At 37.9% G+C, this 19,718-nt stretch overlaps 4 protein-coding genes and 1 long non-coding RNA gene across 5 annotated transcripts; 4 read left to right on the forward strand and 1 right to left on the reverse strand.

The window, feature by feature from the left end:
• Positions 814-6,366, forward strand: LOC18777976 (probable RNA polymerase II transcription factor B subunit 1-1). The gene is made up of 3 exons (XM_007211040.2): positions 814-817; positions 1,238-1,357; positions 5,018-6,366. The coding sequence occupies exons 1-3, from the start codon at positions 814-816 to the stop codon at positions 6,364-6,366; spliced, it is 1,473 nt and encodes a 490-aa protein (XP_007211102.2).
• LOC18777910 (calcium sensing receptor, chloroplastic) lies at positions 6,971-9,596 on the forward strand. The gene is made up of 6 exons (XM_007209154.2): positions 6,971-7,299; positions 7,434-7,679; positions 8,169-8,361; positions 8,683-8,824; positions 8,913-9,044; positions 9,182-9,596. The coding sequence occupies exons 1-6, from the start codon at positions 7,069-7,071 to the stop codon at positions 9,432-9,434; spliced, it is 1,197 nt and encodes a 398-aa protein (XP_007209216.1). The 5' UTR covers positions 6,971-7,068; the 3' UTR covers positions 9,435-9,596.
• Positions 11,532-12,878, forward strand: LOC109949202. Its single transcript, XM_020564124.1, has 3 exons — positions 11,532-12,028; positions 12,131-12,274; positions 12,363-12,878. The coding sequence occupies exons 1-3, from the start codon at positions 11,813-11,815 to the stop codon at positions 12,663-12,665; spliced, it is 663 nt and encodes a 220-aa protein (XP_020419713.1). The 5' UTR covers positions 11,532-11,812; the 3' UTR covers positions 12,666-12,878.
• On the forward strand, positions 14,690-15,830 carry LOC18776087 (protein PPLZ02). Its single transcript, XM_007210989.2, has one exon. The coding sequence runs from the start codon at positions 14,959-14,961 to the stop codon at positions 15,631-15,633; it is 675 nt and encodes a 224-aa protein (XP_007211051.1). The 5' UTR covers positions 14,690-14,958; the 3' UTR covers positions 15,634-15,830.
• LOC109949203 lies at positions 17,223-19,071 on the reverse strand. The gene is made up of 2 exons (XR_002271727.1): positions 18,567-19,071; positions 17,223-17,603 (listed from the first exon to the last, which is right to left on the reverse strand). It is a non-coding gene; the product is annotated as an uncharacterized LOC109949203 (long non-coding RNA).

Below are 19,718 nucleotides of genomic sequence, written 5' to 3' on the forward strand. Positions count from 1 at the left end.
TGACCATGAGCATAACAATGTTATGTTCTCTTGCCTAGACCCTCCTAAAGGACTGTAAATTTAATATGGGAAGGCACTAGCTTTGCAAGCACCTCCAGAGCATATTCTCTTGCCTTTTGTTCTTCAGCCTTAATCTTTTCAATCTTCTTCTTTCGTTTGATGAAGCGGGATTCTTGTTTCTCAAAGTGGGGACCTTCAACGAATGTCCGTATCTCTGAAAAGACAAGTTTGGGTTCCTTGGGCAAACAACAAGTAGGACATGTAGTTGAGGAGGACGGGATTTCATGAATATTGTTGTTCTTTTGATCTGCAGTTGCAAAGGAGGGAATTGCTTGTGGACTAGTAGTAGAATAAGCAGCTGCTGCTGTATGATCATGATCATGATCCTTGTGGTGAATATCTTTGATCATCTTTTTATTTTGAAGCGTAGCCAATAATTTCTTTGCTCTCTCCAAGCCCATATCATCATCATCAGCAGCAGCAGCAGCATCCGCATCAGTACCTCCAGATCTAATGGCCTGCACCTTTGCATCATTATCATGATCATCATGATCGTCACTGCTTGTCCTGCACGGCTTTCTGTAATTTCTATCTCCTTGGCTACGGCTTCTGTTGTTCCAATGACACCGATATTCCATCTCTATTCTATTTGAAGACAACGGAGGAGGAGGAGGGTTAACTGTAATTGGCTTGGCCTGGACGTACTTGAGATCGGGAGGGAGTTGGATGTTGCACAATGTAGGAAGTGGCCACACATGACACATATATATATATATATATATATATAGACACGCAACGCAAGCAAGAAACTTGATGGGTTAGTTCCAAGATTCCCACTTATACTAGGAGAGCTAGTCTCCTAGTCGACTATGGAAAGCCTAAAAACACCAACAATAACAAGGGCCGAAGCACAAATAACAAACTTGACCAACAATAACAAGGTTAGGCCGAAGCCCAATCGATCACCTGCAATCAAACACCAGACAGATACTAGTCCACTTCAAGTCCATTTCTATCAATAAAGTTTGTTTGTTTTCCAACAAGAAAAAGAAAAGAAAAGAAAAGAAAATCCATCTTTCTCTTAACAAATGAACCTACATTCGAAAACACTGAACACCTCTTAGCTAGCTGTACAGTCAAAATACCACAAAGATATGCCTCGTGAATCCAAAACCAATGACATGTACATCACATACAATATATTTGCCAAACAGAGTAAACTAGTATTATTAACTAGAGCTAGAGGCATCTGAACTTATAGCAGCAGGCACTATCCGTTTAAGCTCGTGCAAAGCTTGCCGTCTTGCCTCCCCTTCCTCCACATCTTCATCACTGTCATCCACTACTTCACCACGAAATAATTGGGCAGAAGTTATCACAACTTCCTTAAGAGAAACAACAGCCTTCATCAAGAACGTGACAATTTTGACAGCACCTTTACGACCATGAAAGCCTACAATTTCCACAACCTCCAAATGATGATGGGAGCATGTGTTAGCAGCAGCAGGTTCCTTAAGATTTACTTCTGGATACATGAATTCTTCAGAATATTTAAATTGCATCTGCACCACGAAGCAAGAAACGTCATTTAAACCAGAACCAAGCACGCATCTCTCAATAAAAAAGAGTGAACAAATAAAGCAAAAATACTGACCCTTATCACAAGCTTCTGCATGTAAGAACATGCTTCAATGAAACAATTTATTTGTTCAAGAACCAGACTATCATCTACTAGCACTTCCAATTCCAAATGTCGGATATTTGGTAATGCAGGAACAGAATACACCTCCCTATCAACCTGAAAGAAGAGAAGCAGAGAGTAAGGAAGGAACAATTAATTATTAAACGAGCTAGCTACATGTACAAAGCTGAGAACTATATACAATCCAGTATAAATAAATCAAAACTAAAAACAACACATCATTTTTAAACGTACCATTCCATTCAAATCTATTCTGAGAGTACGGAGCTGAGAGAGACAGCCTGAAAGTTGTTGAGTGAATATTAGAGCTCTGTGATCATCAGTGACCACGCCATCACGCTCAGATATTGCCACCTCAACTAATAATGGGACATTGCTCAACTCCAATTCAACAGGATAACCAGAATAAGAAAATGAAACAAGATTTGCTTCAGAAATCCAGATGTTTAAACTTTTACAGTTATATATACTATTCAAGCAATTCTGTTTCATAATAAAAGCATGTACCTTTGTAAACTCGGAGGCTAAAAGAGAGAGCAGACCAGATGGGAGGAAGAAGAAGGTATGTGAGGAATAATGCTCCAGCAGTTCCGGCAATCACAATAGGATCTGCTGATGAGATGGTCTGAATAGTTGGTGAAGCAATGGGCTTTCCCTCTCCAATTACTTTAGTGGTCTGCCCTGCTGCATCCGCTACCGTCTGAGACCAAATTGATCATTCAGTCAGTGCAATAAATTTGAGAAAACAGGGTGTTTGTTTAGTACCCAAATCAATAACTTATGATTATCCATTTTCCTATATATCACGGATTTACAATCTTACTTTCTCCACATAAAGGTCTATGAAAGTGTTAGGAAGCATGTTCCACTAATAATGAATGAGTGCATTGCATAGTTAACCAACTCCAACTACATTAAATTTATCAAAACATTCATTGGCATAGTGAATCTAAAACTACAACATTTCCAAAAATGGAGAAATTTGAACTTACAAAGAATGGATATTGTAGAACTTTGGCTCCAATCTAGTTATAGGGAATAGAATGTTTGTGTTCATCTTTAAAATGTTACTGGATCTGGATGGATTTTAATTCAACAGTCTTGGGTCTCCCGTGTTGGGCTTGTAAAGCTGACTAAAGGGGCTTTCATTAAAGCCCTTTAAATGTTTGTAGAAAGAAGGAAAAAAAAAACCATTGAAAAATATTCTTCAGAAGAAGATGAGTAAAAATTAGAGTTGGGAGGAGGAGACGGGAAAGAAATAAAAGAAGACCAATTGACTAATAGCATTCGCATTCACCAAAAAGTTAAAAAAACATACATATGACTGATTTCATTCATGACCATGAGCATAACAATGTTATGTTCTCTTGCCTAGACCCTCCTAAAGGACTGTAAATTTAATATGGGAAGGTACTAGCTTTGCAAGCACCTCCATAGCATATTCTCTTGCCTTTTGTTCTTCAGCCTTAATCTTTTCAATCTTCTTCTTTCGTTTGATGAAGCGGGATTCTTGTTTCTCAGAGCAGTTGCAGTTAGTATCGGGTCCGTATACCAATGTCCGTATCTCTGTCAATGGACTTGTAGTTGAGGAGGACCGGCTTTGATCAATATTATTATTATTTTGATATGCAGTTGCACTTGCACTTGCAGTTACAGAGGAGGCAATTTGGAGTGCAGTTGCTTGTGGACTAGTAGTAGAACAAGCAGCAGCTGCTTCTGTATGATCATGATCATGATCCTTGTGGGGAATATCTTTGATCATCTTTTTATTTTGAAGACAACGGAGGAGGAGGAGGGAATTAGTGTTGATTATTGCCTCAAACCAATAGTCAACAATATCGGCAAATTGACAAGTTGCAATGTGAATGCATTAATTGGCTTTTACAATAGTCAAAAGTGATGGCTATTGACAAGTTGCAATGAGAATGCATTAATTAGCTTTCACAAATGGTGGTAGGCTATTGTTGACTTGCCTAACCTTTGGCTTCTTTGAGAAGCCACTTCCTTTGGCTATAAATTGGAAGCAAATGGTTTCATTTGATGAATCCAACCAAGTGTTGAGTAGAAGAGAAAAATAGCAAGAAAGGCATTTTGCCAAAGGGAGAAACAAATTCTCTCTAGTTGTTCTTTGCTTTGTATCATTGTTTTCTCTTCCTTTGTGAGTGTGTGAGGTTGGGTGTATTTAGGTCTTTGGAAAATTGAGTGGTAAACACTATTGTATATCCCCATTGATTATAGAGGAATACTCCGTCGTCTCCAAACTGGATGTAGGCAATTGCCGAACCAGTATAAATCTTGTTGTAATTTTCTGTTCAATTTTTTTTTTCCTGCCAGTAGTTGTTTATTTTTCACTCACAGTTGGTTGACGCTTCCGCACAACAATTAGATGTTGCTCTATATTGGAAGTGGCCACGCACATATATATAGACAAGCAACGCAAGCAAGAAACTTGATGGGTTGGTTCCAAGATTCCCAATTAAACTAGGAGAACCTAGTCTCCTAGTCGACTTTGGAAAACCAAAAATACCAGAACTAACCCTCATGCGAAAACGCACCCAACAACAAAAAATTATATAAAAAAAAGGTGTTCATTATATATACTAGTCTCTTTGCACGCGCTTTCGCGCTTGCGAGAGGTTTTTTTAAAAAAAATAAGTAAATTTATTTTAGAATTAAAAAAGATAATGGGTAGTTGTGTTCCATAAAAATAGGATCCATTATCTGTTTTTTTTTTAATTTTTTTAAATATGAAAAAATGTGAATTTACCATATTATCCTTATTTAATTAATAATTTGAATTCTTAATGTTTGCATTAACCAAGGGCATTTTCTAGTATTTTGAATGTTTCACCATTCTCTGTCTTTTGCTTTATATATATAGATATATATATATATATATATATATTAAAAAATAAAAATAAAAAGGCTCAAGGACCCCCAGATTCAGATTTTATTAAAAAAGAGGGCAAAAGAGTAAAACAACATTTAAAACTAAAAAGTAATAATTAAGAATCTGATTTCGTGAGAAGTTAGAAAGTAATAATTAATGCCAATTCTAATCCTACTAGGAATTGGAAATAATTCGAATAATCCTACCAGGAATGGGAAAATAATAATAAAAACCGGAGACAGAAAACCCATTAAATAGCGTTCCCTCGGTCTACAAAAGCACCTCTGCACATCAATATTGCCTCAAATACTCTAAACTCCTATGAGATTTTTCCAACTTTGATTGATTCGAATTTCTTTTAGGTTTTAAGAAATTTTATTATTTGCACCGAATACCAATTGCGAAGAAGATGTGGTGTATGCAACTGGTGAAGAGTGCTAATTACAAGGCCACAGTGAGAGATCCTGGGACTCTTGGGGTTTTAACTATGACGGAGAACAAGTTTGTGTTCAGGCCAAACGCGTCAACAGCGAAACGAGCGCTCGATGTGGACTTCAGACAAATTACAGGTCTAAAAAACACTAAGGAGGGAGGAGATAGATCACCTTGGCTTCATCTCAGTGAAAAGGACAAAACTTACATCTTTGAGTTTGCAAGTTTTCGTGATCTTCATCTATGCCGAGAGTTTGTAGCCAATGCCGTTGCTAAGCGTGGAGAAGCTGCAAAACCTACTTCTTCTGATGAACAAATCAGTAGAGCAGAAATAATGCACCGTATGAAGCTATTACAAGAAAACAGTGAATTGCAGAAACTTCATATGCAGTATGTAATGCGTGGTGTCTTAACAGAAGCTGAATTCTGGGAAGCTAGGAAGAAGTTTGGTGATGTAGATAGCCGTCCAAAGCCCAAGCAAAGGGCTGGTTTCAGAAGCTCAATGATAATGGACACCAAACCCATGACGGATGGTCGAACGAACAAGGTTACTTTCAGTTTGACTGCAGATATTAAGTATCAGATCTTTGCCCTGAAACCAGCTGTTCATCAGGCATTTCTTGCTCTGGTTCCCAGTAAGACGACGGAGAAAGACTTCTGGACAAAGTATTTCAGAGCTGAATACCTCCAAAGCACAGGGAATGCTGCTGCAGTTGAAGCAGAAGCCGCCGATGATGAGGAATTGGCAATGCTTTTGGAGGAGGATGAGGTATTGGCGAGGGAAGCTCGTCGAAAGCTTCGACGGGTCGATCCAACTTTGGACATGGAAGCTGACCAAGGAGACGATTATACGCACCTTCCAGATCATGGGATAATATTCTTTCGGGATGTGGTTTACAAGAGGAGGAGAACTTTATCACAAGACCTTAACCGGCAAGGCGCTGTTGTTCTTCAAGGAAGAAGCATCGTTGAAGTTGATTTAGAAGATACGTCAAGTGTTGCAGAGGCGTTTAATATAATGCGGTCAAGAGAGGAGGAGGCTGATAAGAGTGGTGTGCAGGAGAGATTTGGTAGGATTGCTCGGACGACTGAGATGGAGGATGTTCAAGAACCTCACCATCTTCCTGTTGCTCAATTATTATGTATGAAGGATCCTCGAGACTACTTTGACACGCAACAAGCTAATAATAATGCAGTTAAAACTGAGGAAGCATATGGCTCCTTGAGGAAGTCTATATCTAAAATCAAGAGCATTGGATTGGGAAATTCCACAGTTGCACCAGAAATTGCTCTTGCGGTTTTTAATGGACTTCCGGCACCACCAACACCATGTCAGTGTTAATTACCCTACTCTCCTCATGCATGGAGAACAGAATTCTGTATCTTGAAAAGAAGAAAGAAGCTGAAAAGCTAAAAGTCAAAACAATATATCTAACCCATAGATTACAATATGGTTGAGGAATATTCTGAATGCTTGTAACAAAAATGCTAATGGCAAAAGCACTATCAATTTAGTCCAGTTGCGTTGAATGACTAGTGGGGCTTGTCGTTATATGGTTAGTCTTTCTCTGTTATCCTACTGAGCTGAATGTGTAATCACAAGCTTATATATATTTCCTATACTTTATTCTCAAATATGTATCTTTCTTATCTGTTTTGACTAATTAATAAAGTTTAGAGTAGGGTCAAAATGCAAACAAATGAAGCACTATCATATTAGTTGGTATCTCAAATTTGGTGTAGTGAGTTGGTATTCAGTAGTATTATTGCACAATGTATCATTAAGTTCATCAGCACTACTGGTTGGTGGAGTGGTCACAGTGGATTGCTTGGTGTGTGTGGGTCTTTTACTTAATTAATTAGAATGAATGCCACATAGGACATCACAAGCCAATCATAGAAGGCCATTTTATCGTTGGCCAAAAACTTCCCTTATCTTGGCCACTGATTTCCCATCACAAAAAATCCTTCTGATCCATGAACCGAAAAACAGTAAAAAAAAACACTCGACTCCTGCCACTGACACAGTGAGAGAGTGGCAAAGATGGCACTGGAGATGGCCATCAGGGCTTCAGCTACCCCAAGACCTTCCCTGCCTCCTTCTCCTTCTCCTTCGCTATCAGCCACAACCAAATGTTCTCTCAAACCCAAATTCAGACCCACCTCTGTATCACTGCCAACATCAACCATCTCTCTCTGCGCCCTCTTCACCTCTCCCTTTGAAGCCCAGGCTTTTAGCCTCTCCAAAGATCAGATAGTCTCTTCCCTTACTGAAGTAAATACATTTCATCTTGACAATTTGAAATTGCAGCCATACAATGGTTCTTCTGTAGTTGTTTTATTTGATTTGGGTTGGCACCAATTCCTTAAAGCTGCCACTGCTTTTTTATTTTATGCTTGAATTGGTAGGTGGAGCAGACAATTGATCAGGTTCAGCAAGCGGGTTCGACTGTTTTTGAAGGAACAGAGCGGGTTCTTGAAGCTATTTTAAATGCAGTAAAGCCCGGCATTGATGTGGCATTGCCGATTGCGAAACAGGCTGGAGAGCAGGCCCTGAAGATTGCCTCTCCTACAATTTCCGAGGTTTCAAAGAAAGCCCAAGAAGCAATACAAAGCTCAGGCTTTGATACGCAGCCTGTTCTGGGTGCTGCAAAGGTATTTACTTTGCTCCAATTTCCGCTTAAATAGGTGCGCAGTGTTCTTTAGCTAGGCACTCTTTGGCTGCAATGAAGTGAAATCAAGCCCCATAACTCGTGCAATTGGAAGGAACTTGTTAATGTTGTGGAGAATCTGTCTTTAGTAGTTAGTTTGGTTTGAATTGGGGTTCCATTTCAACAACATGACTGCATTTTAGAATATTAGTAAGGAATGCAATGTAGTTGGAATGTAGTAGTTTTAGATTCACTACGTCAGTGAATGTATTGATAAATTTAATGTAGTTGGAATTGGTTCACTATGCAATGCACTCATTCATTATTAGTGGAACATGCTTCCTAACACTTTCATAGACCTTTATGTGGAGAAAGTAAGATTGTAAATCCATGATTTATAGGAAAATGGATAATCATAAGCTATAGATTTGGGTACTAGACACCCTTTTTTCTCAAATTTAATGCACTGACTGAATGATCAATTTGGTCTCAGACGGTAGCGGATGCAGCAGGGCAGACCACTAAAGTAATTGAAGAGGCAAAGCCCATTGCTTCATCAACTATTCAGACCATCTCATCAGCAGATCCTATTGTGATTGCCGGAACTGCTGGAGCATTATTCCTCACATACCTTCTTCTTCCTCCCATCTGGTCTGCTCTCTCTTTTAGTCTCCGAGGTTACAAAGGTACATGCTTTTATTATGAAATAGAATTGCTTCATGTCTGTAAAAGTTTAAACATATTTGAAACAAGAATAAACAATGACGTCTGCTGCTTGAATATAACCGCATTTATGCTTATGCACCGTATTGACCAATTTGGAATTCAAGTAATTAATGTTTAGAAGATATGGTGGGTTGAAGATTGCATATTTTGTGATCGGTCTCCACATTTTATGATTTACTCATCTCATATGATACTAAATGCATGCAATCCAAGTGAATCTGCAATGCTGCATTAAGGATGGAATGGACTAATGTGCTATGGCTTTGTTGTACTAACTCCAGGTTCGCTTACCCCTGCTCAAACCCTTGATCTCATATCGACAAAGAATTACCTTCTGATCGATATTCGACCAGAGAAGGACAAGGACAAGGCAGGCATTCCCCGCCTACCATCTAGCGCCAAAAGCAAAATGATTGCTATTCCGTGAGTAATTTGGCGAGCCTCCTCAACCCTTTAGTTTGTACCCTTTCTGCATCTTCTTAACTATGAATGGTTGCCTCGAATTTTTCAGTTTAGAAGAACTACCAAACAAATTGCGAGGTCTTGTCAGAAATGCGAAGAAAGTAGAGGCTGAGATAGCAGCTTTGAAGATTTCTTTTCTCAAGAAAGTTAACAAGGGCTCCAACATTGTGATCTTGGACTCGTGGGTTCTTTCATAACCCACTTTCATTATTTACTACCTGATTTGGTTTTGCTCTTTGATCAAGTCATGACATTATTTTGTTCTTGTTTTTTGTTTCATTATTTTGTTCTTGTTTTTTGTTTCATGCACAACGATAGGTACTCGGATTCAGGCAAAATAGTTGCAAGAGCACTAACTAGTCTAGGCTTTAAGAAGTGCTGGACTGTAGCAGATGGGTTCTCTGGAAGCAAGGGATGGTTACAAAGTCGTTTAGGGGCGGATTCGTACAATTTATCTTTTGCTGAGGTGCTTTCACCATCAAGAGTCATCCCAGCAGCGGTTAGACGTTTTGGTACCAGTAGCAGCACAGCAGCTCAGTCTGGTCGAAAGCTTCTTCCTGGCTCCGACTAATAAACTAGTTTATAAATTTGTTTTCTTTTTTGAACATATGTTTGCTTGGAAAATGCTCCGTCTCTTAATGTGCATACTTGATTTTAGAGGAGGGTCCCCTTGAATTGAATCATTTCTCGTGTGATTCTTTGATCGATGTTAGTTTGTCTATTTTGTAACTCATTTCTTGCCTGTCTTTATATTCCAATATTTATATGCAAACGAATGCCCTCGTCTCATCTCTCATGCTTAGAGTTAGAGGCTACGCAAAGATATGCCAGCTAAGACGACTTTAAGGGTGTGATTGTGCCTCACTTCTTTCCATTAGGGTTTCCTAGAAGAAAAGCTGTCAAAAAAATTCCAAAAAGAACAGCTGTGAAACAGAATTCACTTGTGGCGGTAAATTGGAAACCCAGAATGAACCTTGAATTCTTAAATTAAATGGAATTCAACTTTATACTGGGGATCTAAAAGATAACTCAAAAATAATAATATCATGAGAGAAAAACAATAATACGCCGTGGCTCCGTTTAATTAGTTTTTTTTTTTGGGGGGTGGGGGTGGTGGTGGTGGTGGTTGGGGGTGTGAAAATCCGTTTAATTAGTTGATAAACTTAGTTATAATTAAAAATTCTATAAAGGCAACCTCCAACTTTTCAGGCTGAGTGAGAAAGGGTATTTAGGTAATTAAATAGAAAACTTAAAGGAAAAGTGACTTTTGAAATCTCTCTCTGGCGGTTCAGTTCAGCTTCTACCAAGCACGCCCAAACTCTCTGCTCTGCTCTGCTCTGTAGAAGCAACAAACACAAACTCACTCGCGAATCAACATTACACGACCCAAACCAACACAACTCGCTAATCTACAAAACACCCAAATTCTCTCTCTTAACTTTCTCGAGAAGCTTCCAAGTTCCAATTTCCAACCCCAACCCTCCATCTTTCTGTCGCTTGCCATTCAAGAAATCGAAGAAACCCCACTAGCTCTGATTGCAAGAGACATTTATGGAGAATCGAAAGGCCCCAGTTTCTGAAGGCGTGGAACAAAAGGTAAAGGTAAATACAGACTATCCTTCGTGTAGCTGTCATTAGATTAAATCAAGAACTTGAAAGAACCATGCATTAACTCAGATACTTCTGAATGGTTACAGGGAAATGTAAAGATAATTGTGTTTTCGATGCATATAATAATTTCATTACCTCAAATTTCTGAATACATATAGGAAAATGTAGAGATTCTTGTGTTTTCAATGAATTCAATTACTTCATTGAACGATTAATTACTTCCAATTTCTGAATACATATATGAAAACGTAGAGATTCTTGTGTATTCAATTACTTCATTGAACCATTAATTACTTCGAATTCTGAATGTGTACAGGAAAATGTAAGGACTCTTGTGTTTTCAACTAATTTTATAACCTCATAGAACCATTAATCACCCCCCAATTTCTGGGTCAACCGAACCCCACCATCTCTTGTTCGGATTTTAGTTTCTGATGGGTTTTAAACCCCATCTTCGATTTGAATTTTAGTTACTGATCTGTGGTTTAGTTACTAGTTTCTCTCTTTATGTTGCTACCTTGTGGATGTTTGGTTCCTGTTCCCCTGCTTTCGTTTGGTTTGAATGAACTCACTTTTGAAGGGGCTTTCCCCCAAATTCTTAATACTTCCTTTTGTTTTCGTTATGTTCAATAATTTTCATGCAACTATGAAATGAAATAACATCCAGTAACTTTTTTAATTTTGTTTTCTGTTCTTTAGGATCAGGACAACTTATGGAATTTGCCCAATGATATTCTGGATCAGATTCTGTCTCTCTTGCCCTTAAAGGAAGCTGTAGCAACTAGTGTACTTTCTAGCAAGTGGCGATATGTTTGGACTTCTTGTCTGGTGCTTGATTTTGATTTTGAGAAGAATATGAAGCCTTTAACCCATTGCAGCCATTACCAAGACCAAGATTTCGAAGATAAGGAATGTTGGAGATATGTAAATTGGGTGGATAGTGTGGTGAAGATGCATACAGGCCCAACCATTGAGAAATTTAGGGTATGTTTCCCTTTGGATTTGTCTTTCACACCTTTCATTGACAGGTGGGTCCAATTTGCATTAAAGAAATGGGTTCAGGATCTTGTGCTAGACTTTTCTGCACAATCACACAAATTGTTACATTTGGGAAATGGGTTTTCTAAAGCTTCTGGTTTCAGTAAATTTCGGGCTCTCAAAAATCTTTCTTTGAATAGCATTGGGGTGACCAGGGGAGATATTGGGTTTGTGTTGTCAACCTGCCCTTGTCTTGAGAAATTGAAAGTTTCTAACTGCCGAAATCTGACAAGTGTCACTATTGTGGGCTCACATTTTGCTTTGAAATTGAAGTCTTTAGCTATAGAATGTTGGCATAGTATGGACAGCATCGAGATTTTGGACGCAAATATTGTATCATTTTCCTATTCTGGGAATCCTTTGAAATTGGTGCTGAGCAATGTCCCTTTGCTCGTTGTAGTGTCGATATCAGAGCGTGACAACATCCTTACTGATGATTACAGGGGTCTGATATTCAATCAACTTTCAGGCTGTCTTTCTCAGCTCCATACTCTTGGATTAGATTTGAATGGAATGGTAAGTACTAGTACATGTGAAAATGATGTGTATAAATATTTATGTGAAATTGCCCAGCATGTTTAATAATTAATAGTTCCTTACTCTCTACCTCTCTTTCAGGTTGATATGGAAGTATTTTCTGTTCAAACATTACCAAATATCAAGCATCTGGAATTGGAAGTGTTGGGAGAGGATATTCTGATTCTTGAACAAATAAATTGTTTCATGAAAGCATGTTCTTACCTGGAGAAGCTTGTGCTAAAGGTTTTGTTCACTCTTTTTGATTGAGAGATGCTTGATTCTTGTTTAATGGTCTCACTCCTGACAGTTTGCTTTGTTGGTGTTGGTGCAGATGCAATTCATATTTCCAGAAGTAAATCTTAAGGAGGCTTCTAACACTTGCTCCCATCATCACCTGGAGGTTGTGGAAATTGTTGGGTATCGTGGTCGTCAAAGTGCTGTCAAAATTCTCATGCTCTTGATGGAGACTGCTGTTTCTCTTAAAAAGGTTGTGATAAATCCTGTCCGACAATTAATTCGTGGTGAATCAGTGGATGAGAGTGATGAAGTGGTGGAGGAAGAAGAGGCAAGACGACATGCTTTACACGAGCTTAGAAGGGAAGTGCCTGCTGCTATAATTTTCGGATGCCTCTAGCTCTAGTTAGTAATACTACTTTACTTTCTGTTTGGCAAATATATTGTATGCAATGTACATGTCATTGGTTTTAGATATACCAAGCATCCTTTGTAGTATCTTACTGTACAACTAAGAGGTGTTAAGGGTTTTTGGACCTGTATATGTACCCTTCAGAATTTAGATGTGTACCTGATATAAGAGAGATGGAATTTTCTGTTCTTTTTGTTGGAATGCAGGACTTTATTGATAGAAATGAAGTGGACCAGTATCTGGTGTCTGATAGCAGGTGATCGATTGGGTTCCGGCCCAACCTTGTACACTCTATATGTTTCCCTCGCATTTTTTGAGCTTTCTGTTACAACAACAGTCTCAGTTTCAAAAAGTTAGTAAGCATCAAGCAAAACAGTGACACAATCAGGCAACATTGGCAAGGCCATGGTTCTATACCAGACACTCCAAATATGTGCTGAACTTTTGAAAAACATCGAATGCATCACTTGTGCACATACGTACTGTACTCTCCTCGTAGTCATATTCATCTACGTATGTGTAGCTCAAGAACTTTCACATCTGAGACTACAAGTCAATTTCAAAAAAATTGTTTTATAAACCGGTGCAACCTGTATTAGGGTCTGATTCATATCGGTGTGGCATGCCATCTCAATTCAACTACCAACCATGGTTTTAAACAATTGTTGTGCTAGTGTATATACACTTCCAATTCAATATCTACTCTGAAGATTTTAAATTTCAATGCCCGCATGCATGATGACTTTGGCTAGAAATTTATTGTATGGCGAGTTAACTATTTGAATTTGGAAACAAAACAGAGGGTTGTCATGGCAATTTCTTTATATGTCATAGCAAATCTATGAGAAATCCAATTCAGAATCTTGGCATTTGGCTGGTCCCAAAGCAATTATTTGTTTTAGGTGTAGGAAATTTCAGAAACCCATCATGTCTACAAAAGAAGCAAGCCAAGCTAAGAACCAGCTGAGAAAAAGGGAGAAAGGGAGAGTGAAAGAGAGTAAGTTTATAATAAAAAAGGGTCGTCAATGACAAAGTACATGAAGAATCCCAAAAAAAAAAAGGGGCTAATAAAGATTCTGATTATTTTCAGAAGACAAGAATTCTGCAGTGCAGGTATATATTCAAATTTTGAATACAAGTAAAACCAATGAAACAGAGAGCATATTCTGCATTAGGGACTTAAAAAAGACATCCATTATGTGACAAGTGCCAAACTTGTAGTATTTTTAAGTTAAATTAGCATCAGGCAGGGTGAATATAAGTTTGAAAGAAACACTGTGCCTCTGTTTGATTTTGGGCTTTTGAGGTGTGATTTTTGTTTCAAGCAGTTGGATGCATTAGGCATACCACTTGGAGTACTAATCTGGGGAGTTTAATAATATACTAATCACAATGAGCCTAGCTTCTGTAAACACCTCATTGCTTTTGGACATTTCTGCAACTCGTTGAGCAAAATATTCCATCCCAGATCATCAACCTGGCAGCTGTCAAAATATCAAACTACCCTAAGATTTGCATGATCATGGTGTATAGATTTGGACACATGTCAATTATTGTATGCACCTATTCATGGGGGAGAATTCCAAATCATCTTCAACTTTTTCTGCTCTGCCAAACCCTAGGAAACATGCTAGCTACTACAACTCTGCATCCTACACCTTTGGTTTTATCTTATGTGCCAAACTACCTAACTAGTTCCTTTCCTTTCAACTTCTCCATCATGAAACCACAGATATCTCATTCTAGATAGGCTAATTATGACACTGAAGTTAGGTTAAGTTAGGTTTAATTATGCATCTAATCATTACAAAAAATAAAAACAGACTTTATTTTTAACTTAAAATCTGGTCAAGTAAGTACAGAAGGATGGCCTGGCCATGTATATAAATCTGTCGAATGCATGCTGAAGATATATACCGTTCATCCACGCCTTTCCATACAACCATCCATGTCTTTTATAATAATGGTAATTAGAAGAGACCAAAACATTAATGCTTATCAACACTTGTCTTGGCGTTTTCTAAACGAACTCAAAATTATTCATATATGTTAATCTTTTGATAAGAATCTGCATTTTTCTTGGGAGTTCTGTGAATACTGATTAATTAATATATTTATATGTTATTACCTGGTGGAAAAAACAAACCCAGATGAGACAATCAACATGCCATGATCCCTGTCATCATTCTTATAGTACTCACTAATTCTATAATAATACATAATCAAAGATGCCTTCCCTTTCGTTTTAAAGCTAAACCAACCCTTGTAATCTCCTACTCTCATGGACAGCTTAGACAGCAAAAAAGTCCCAGCTGATGACCAATTCCAAACAGAAACTTTCCAAGAAAATAAAGAGAGAATTAGTGCCATGAGAAAAGTGAACAGCAATAATATTAGTGGGAAAAGGTTCCTTGGAGTGAGACAAAGGCCATCAGGAAGATGGGTTGCTGAGATCAAGGACTCTTCACAGAAGCTGAGGTTGTGGTTAGGGACTTTTGATAAAGCAGAGGAGGCTGCATTGGCTTATGATAAGGCTGCTAGGCTTCTAAGAGGAAGGAATGCAAAGACCAACTTTCCATGTCACATCATGAATACCCATGAAGAAAATTGCAGCATCTTGAGAAAGAATCCGAAGCTTTATCAGCTCCTTCAGCATGCAATCATGAAGAACCATGCAATTGCAAGATCCTCGTCTATGAGGATTAATCCGTGGGATCGAAACCAAATCAGAGGAATCGATTTCGATACACTTGTTGAAGAAACAATAGTTTGTTCTTCAAGTGGTAATACCTCTGGTCAAGATCATGATGATCATGAGGATAGAAATAAGCTTTGTGCACTTTCATTTGGTAGTTGTAAAGTTTATTCCTCTGTTGTTGTAGCTCCTTCTTTCAGTGCTTCTTCTCAAACTCAATGTCAACAGGCGCATGAAGAAAAAGGTTATCAAGAGGCTTAATTATATATTATTCACTTTGTCAGCTCTGTGTTTCATCATAGCTTAGCTAAGCAAATGGGGTTGTTAAGGGATCTTTATTTCGTGATCAATCATCAATATGAGAAACAAGAAAACAATTCAGGGTACTCCTTGTAATTAAACTGTGTTATTTTGTTATTTTTGAGTTTGGAAATGATTAATTTATGTTTGTTCTGCCATGCATCTACCTCAATTTTCAAATATAATTACATAAATTTATAAAACGACAAAGGAGCTAGAGTTTTGTATGCATATGCATGTGTGATAACATTCATTACTATATGCGAAAATATTACCTTTATTTTATTTCTTGTACATGTAGCTAGATAGTTTTAACATCCTACGCAACAAGGACATGTTCGATGGAATCATCACAAGAAAAGAACAGGACAACAACAAAAGTCTATTGGTCAATTTTTGTAAGAACCTCACAAGGAAGAAGTTGTAGGCGTGAAGAGAAAGAAGACTTCTAAATAAAAGAGAGTCTATTGGTACATTATACGATTAAATGATAAGAAGAATTGTTATGAAGAAGATAAAATGTGCAAAGGAAAGGAATATATGTTGAATTTTCATACAAAGCATAATAATTAATCAGATTCAGTTAGATTAGAGATTTGAAAAATCATCATTAATAAATGCAGAAGCTTGAAATCCCGATAAAAACATATCAAGACAAGAGCGCATGTCAACAACTTTGGCAAAACTAAATACATCTAAAATTTTAAACCTAATTCTTGTCTCAACTTCGGTTTGTGAAACTAAACGGAAAAGAAAGAAACATATAGCCATGGGTCTGTAATTGTATTAGGGTTTGGTGTGACGTCCCACTCCCACATTCGAAACGTCCATTTCACGCCTGAAAAGTCATGATAAACACAAGTTATATATTCTGTTTATAGAAGCAGCCTAACATACACAAACCAAACCAGTTGCATAATTGACAATTGATTCTGTGTGCATGCAACTTGCAAGTGCCCGTTTTCTGTAGCCATATATACATATGACAAATTGGCCTTCGTTATCGTTCATAATATCAACCAACATGGCATGGCCATGGTGGCCATTTTTAATGGCACACCTTGCAACGCCCCCACCACCATCCTCCCCCCCTTCTCATAATAAGATTCATAGCCATCGTCAATGTCGTTTTCATTATCGCAACAACTATTTCGTCAAAATAAAAAGCATCGTCGTTTTGTTGTGGGGCCCTCTCATGATGCAACGGACAGACCTAACCCATATTCAATGAACCAAATCATTGGACCTGGTTGGTATGCCTTGGAGTTTCTGACCATAACCAAGAACGAGAGTACAAAACGCCAGCACGAAAGTAGAATTAAGTTATTTGCCACTTTCATGATTTTTCATGGTTTGGGAACATATCAAGATCCCACAAAACCACGGGCAGCTAAATTTCGAACCTGTTTAAGAAAGAAACACTAAATTGGAAATCCAGCCAGTGGCAGTTGCCACAATCAGATCGGTGATTTCATTGCTAAAATCCCAGAAGCCAGAACAACATTGAAGCCAAATCTCCGTCGAAACTGACCAAAATGGCAGAGGGAGCGGGGAAAAAAAAACTGCGAACAATTAATATTACTCGATAGAATTACAAGGCAATGAATCAAAATAGGGAGCTGAACAGAATATACACAGCTTACAAACATTGTCCTGTCCGGCTCCTACCTACAATTCCACAATCTGATTGGTTCCCATACGATTGTTTCTGCTTTACTAGTTCTAAATATGGTACAAGGAATTTGATACCAGATTCTAGAAGTAACATCAGACCTATGAGATTCTCTGGCAACTTGCTACTCCATAACTGTAATTTCCCCTCACGTTCATGAATCATGCAGTAATGACGTTATGTCTCCCAAATGGAGACTTTCATTCCAAGGAACTTTATCCATTAAAAGAGAAAGAAACAAGTTCAAACTTTTGACCATCTGCTCAAGAAAATGACAAAATAATTGGAAGCCGATTAGTTCCCATGAGTATCCAATTTCAAGAACCAAAAAAGAGGATAAAAAGGAAAAGAGGAAAAAATTCCTTCAGCTCTCTTTGACTAAAAGAAAAAGGGAGAAAAAGATTAATACACAAGACTAAAAGTGACATTGCATTAAAATCCATGCATACATAATTAGGAAACAATACAGCAATTTCAAGCAAAGAAGACAACTTAATTCCACAAATACAGAAGTATTAAACTTAAAAGAAAGCAAAATGTTTTGAACAACATAAAAAGTATACATAGATTTCCACCAAAAGGGGAAGAGGAAGAACACAACAGAAAACCCAGCTTTCTATTGAAAGAGCAAGTTCCATCACAAAGACTCATGTAAGGTTACTTGAAGACAAAATTCTACCCACAATTAAAAAATAATAAAGAATTCTAAGCATTTAATTCACCCCCAAAGCTTCTCACCAAAAAATGAGAACCACATCAGTTTGGTATCATGATAACCATTATGACGAGCAAAACAATGGATCACAGAAACACACACTGGGCACTCTGCTGAGGCAGACATACGAGTAAATCTTTGGAAGGAAGATTTGTAGTCCAAAAATTCAGTCATCTCAACATATATATATACACACCCCATGATAATCAACTTTCAGGTCAAACAAAACTGTTAACCAGCATGGAAAATAGAAAATTTACATCAATACATTGAACTTGTACAATAAAATATAAAACTTTTAAGAACAAAGCAAGTAATAGATCATCTGCGTGCAGGTTAAGAATTCAGGAAACAAAAGGCAACCAACCACCAATTTGATTCCCTGCAGCCAACCAACCAACAACAGCAAATACAAACAAGATAACAAAGGCAAATCACCAACCATTCTGGTTGCTGCGGAAGCAGAGAAACAAAAAATGACAAACAAAAAAAAGTCTGTGTCTTTACCTTCTATAAATAAATTAACAGACTTTTTGCCTTCTGGGTCCCGGTTAGAGGCTCGTACAACATCAAAGTTCAAACAGAGCAAGTTCAGAAATACAAGGAAAAAGAAAAACACAAGAATGAGAGAGTGAGCGCTGGATGCAGAGGTTTATCGACCGATTCATGTTTTGTATTTTCACAACAAATCTCAGGAAGAGATCGATGAACCGCTGCCTCCAGTGACTCCACCCCACCAAAAGAATTATTCCATTAAAAAAAATAATAACCAAAAACCAAAAACCAAAAAATCAAAAGGTCAGTAGCTGCAAACGATTGAACTTAACATGTCAACCACCATAGATCTAATCTAAGAAACAAACAGATCTCACAACATTATAATAATACATACTTACACAAACGTGTATTTATAGAGAGAGAAAACCAGGAATTTGAAGAATCACGTCACCGGGTTTTGCTCACTCACTCACAACACACAGAGCCTCTCTCTCTCTCTCTCTCTCTCCCTCTCTCTTTGTTTGCTAATAGGGAAGCCACGGACGGAATGTCGTACAGTCACTTTTCCAGGGGCATTTTGGGATCACTGATTTGTTTGAATTTACGTTTTTACCCTGAACACTGGCGCGATCCCTGTCCAGCTCCCACCAATGAAGGACAAAACGACGTATGGGAACGACATGTCGTCCGAGGACAATCTCATTTTGTTTGCAAAATGACCATATGGGGTTCGGATATCGTTTGATATTCCATCTTCGTAATTTAGCTCATGCGAATGATCTCAACCATCCATGAATGTTGAATCCTTAGTGGGACCCACAGCTTGTACAGCTCAGATCGTACATGCGAACTGAAGCCAATAATCCCTCCAGCCCAAAGCCGTCTAAACCGTCGGGCCTGAAATTAATGTCATCAAAGCTAAGTTGGGCCTGAAATTATGCAATTGGGGCTATTTTGGAGTCACTTTTCTTTTCTTTTGGGCTCCATTATTTGGATTTATTATTTTTGTTTTTAGTACAAGCGATAAACAAGTTCATGTAAAGAGTAGTTTAGAATCTCGCTTGTATTAATTAAAAAAGAACTCAATAACGTTTGATTATGCTATTTGTATTTGTGGATCCCATGAAGATGTGTATTAGTGTTAAGATTAAGTTAACCTTT

Source organism: Prunus persica, chromosome G5 (genome assembly GCF_000346465.2).
Source record: "Prunus persica cultivar Lovell chromosome G5, Prunus_persica_NCBIv2, whole genome shotgun sequence".
Lineage (NCBI taxonomy): Eukaryota > Viridiplantae > Streptophyta > Magnoliopsida > Rosales > Rosaceae > Prunus > Prunus persica.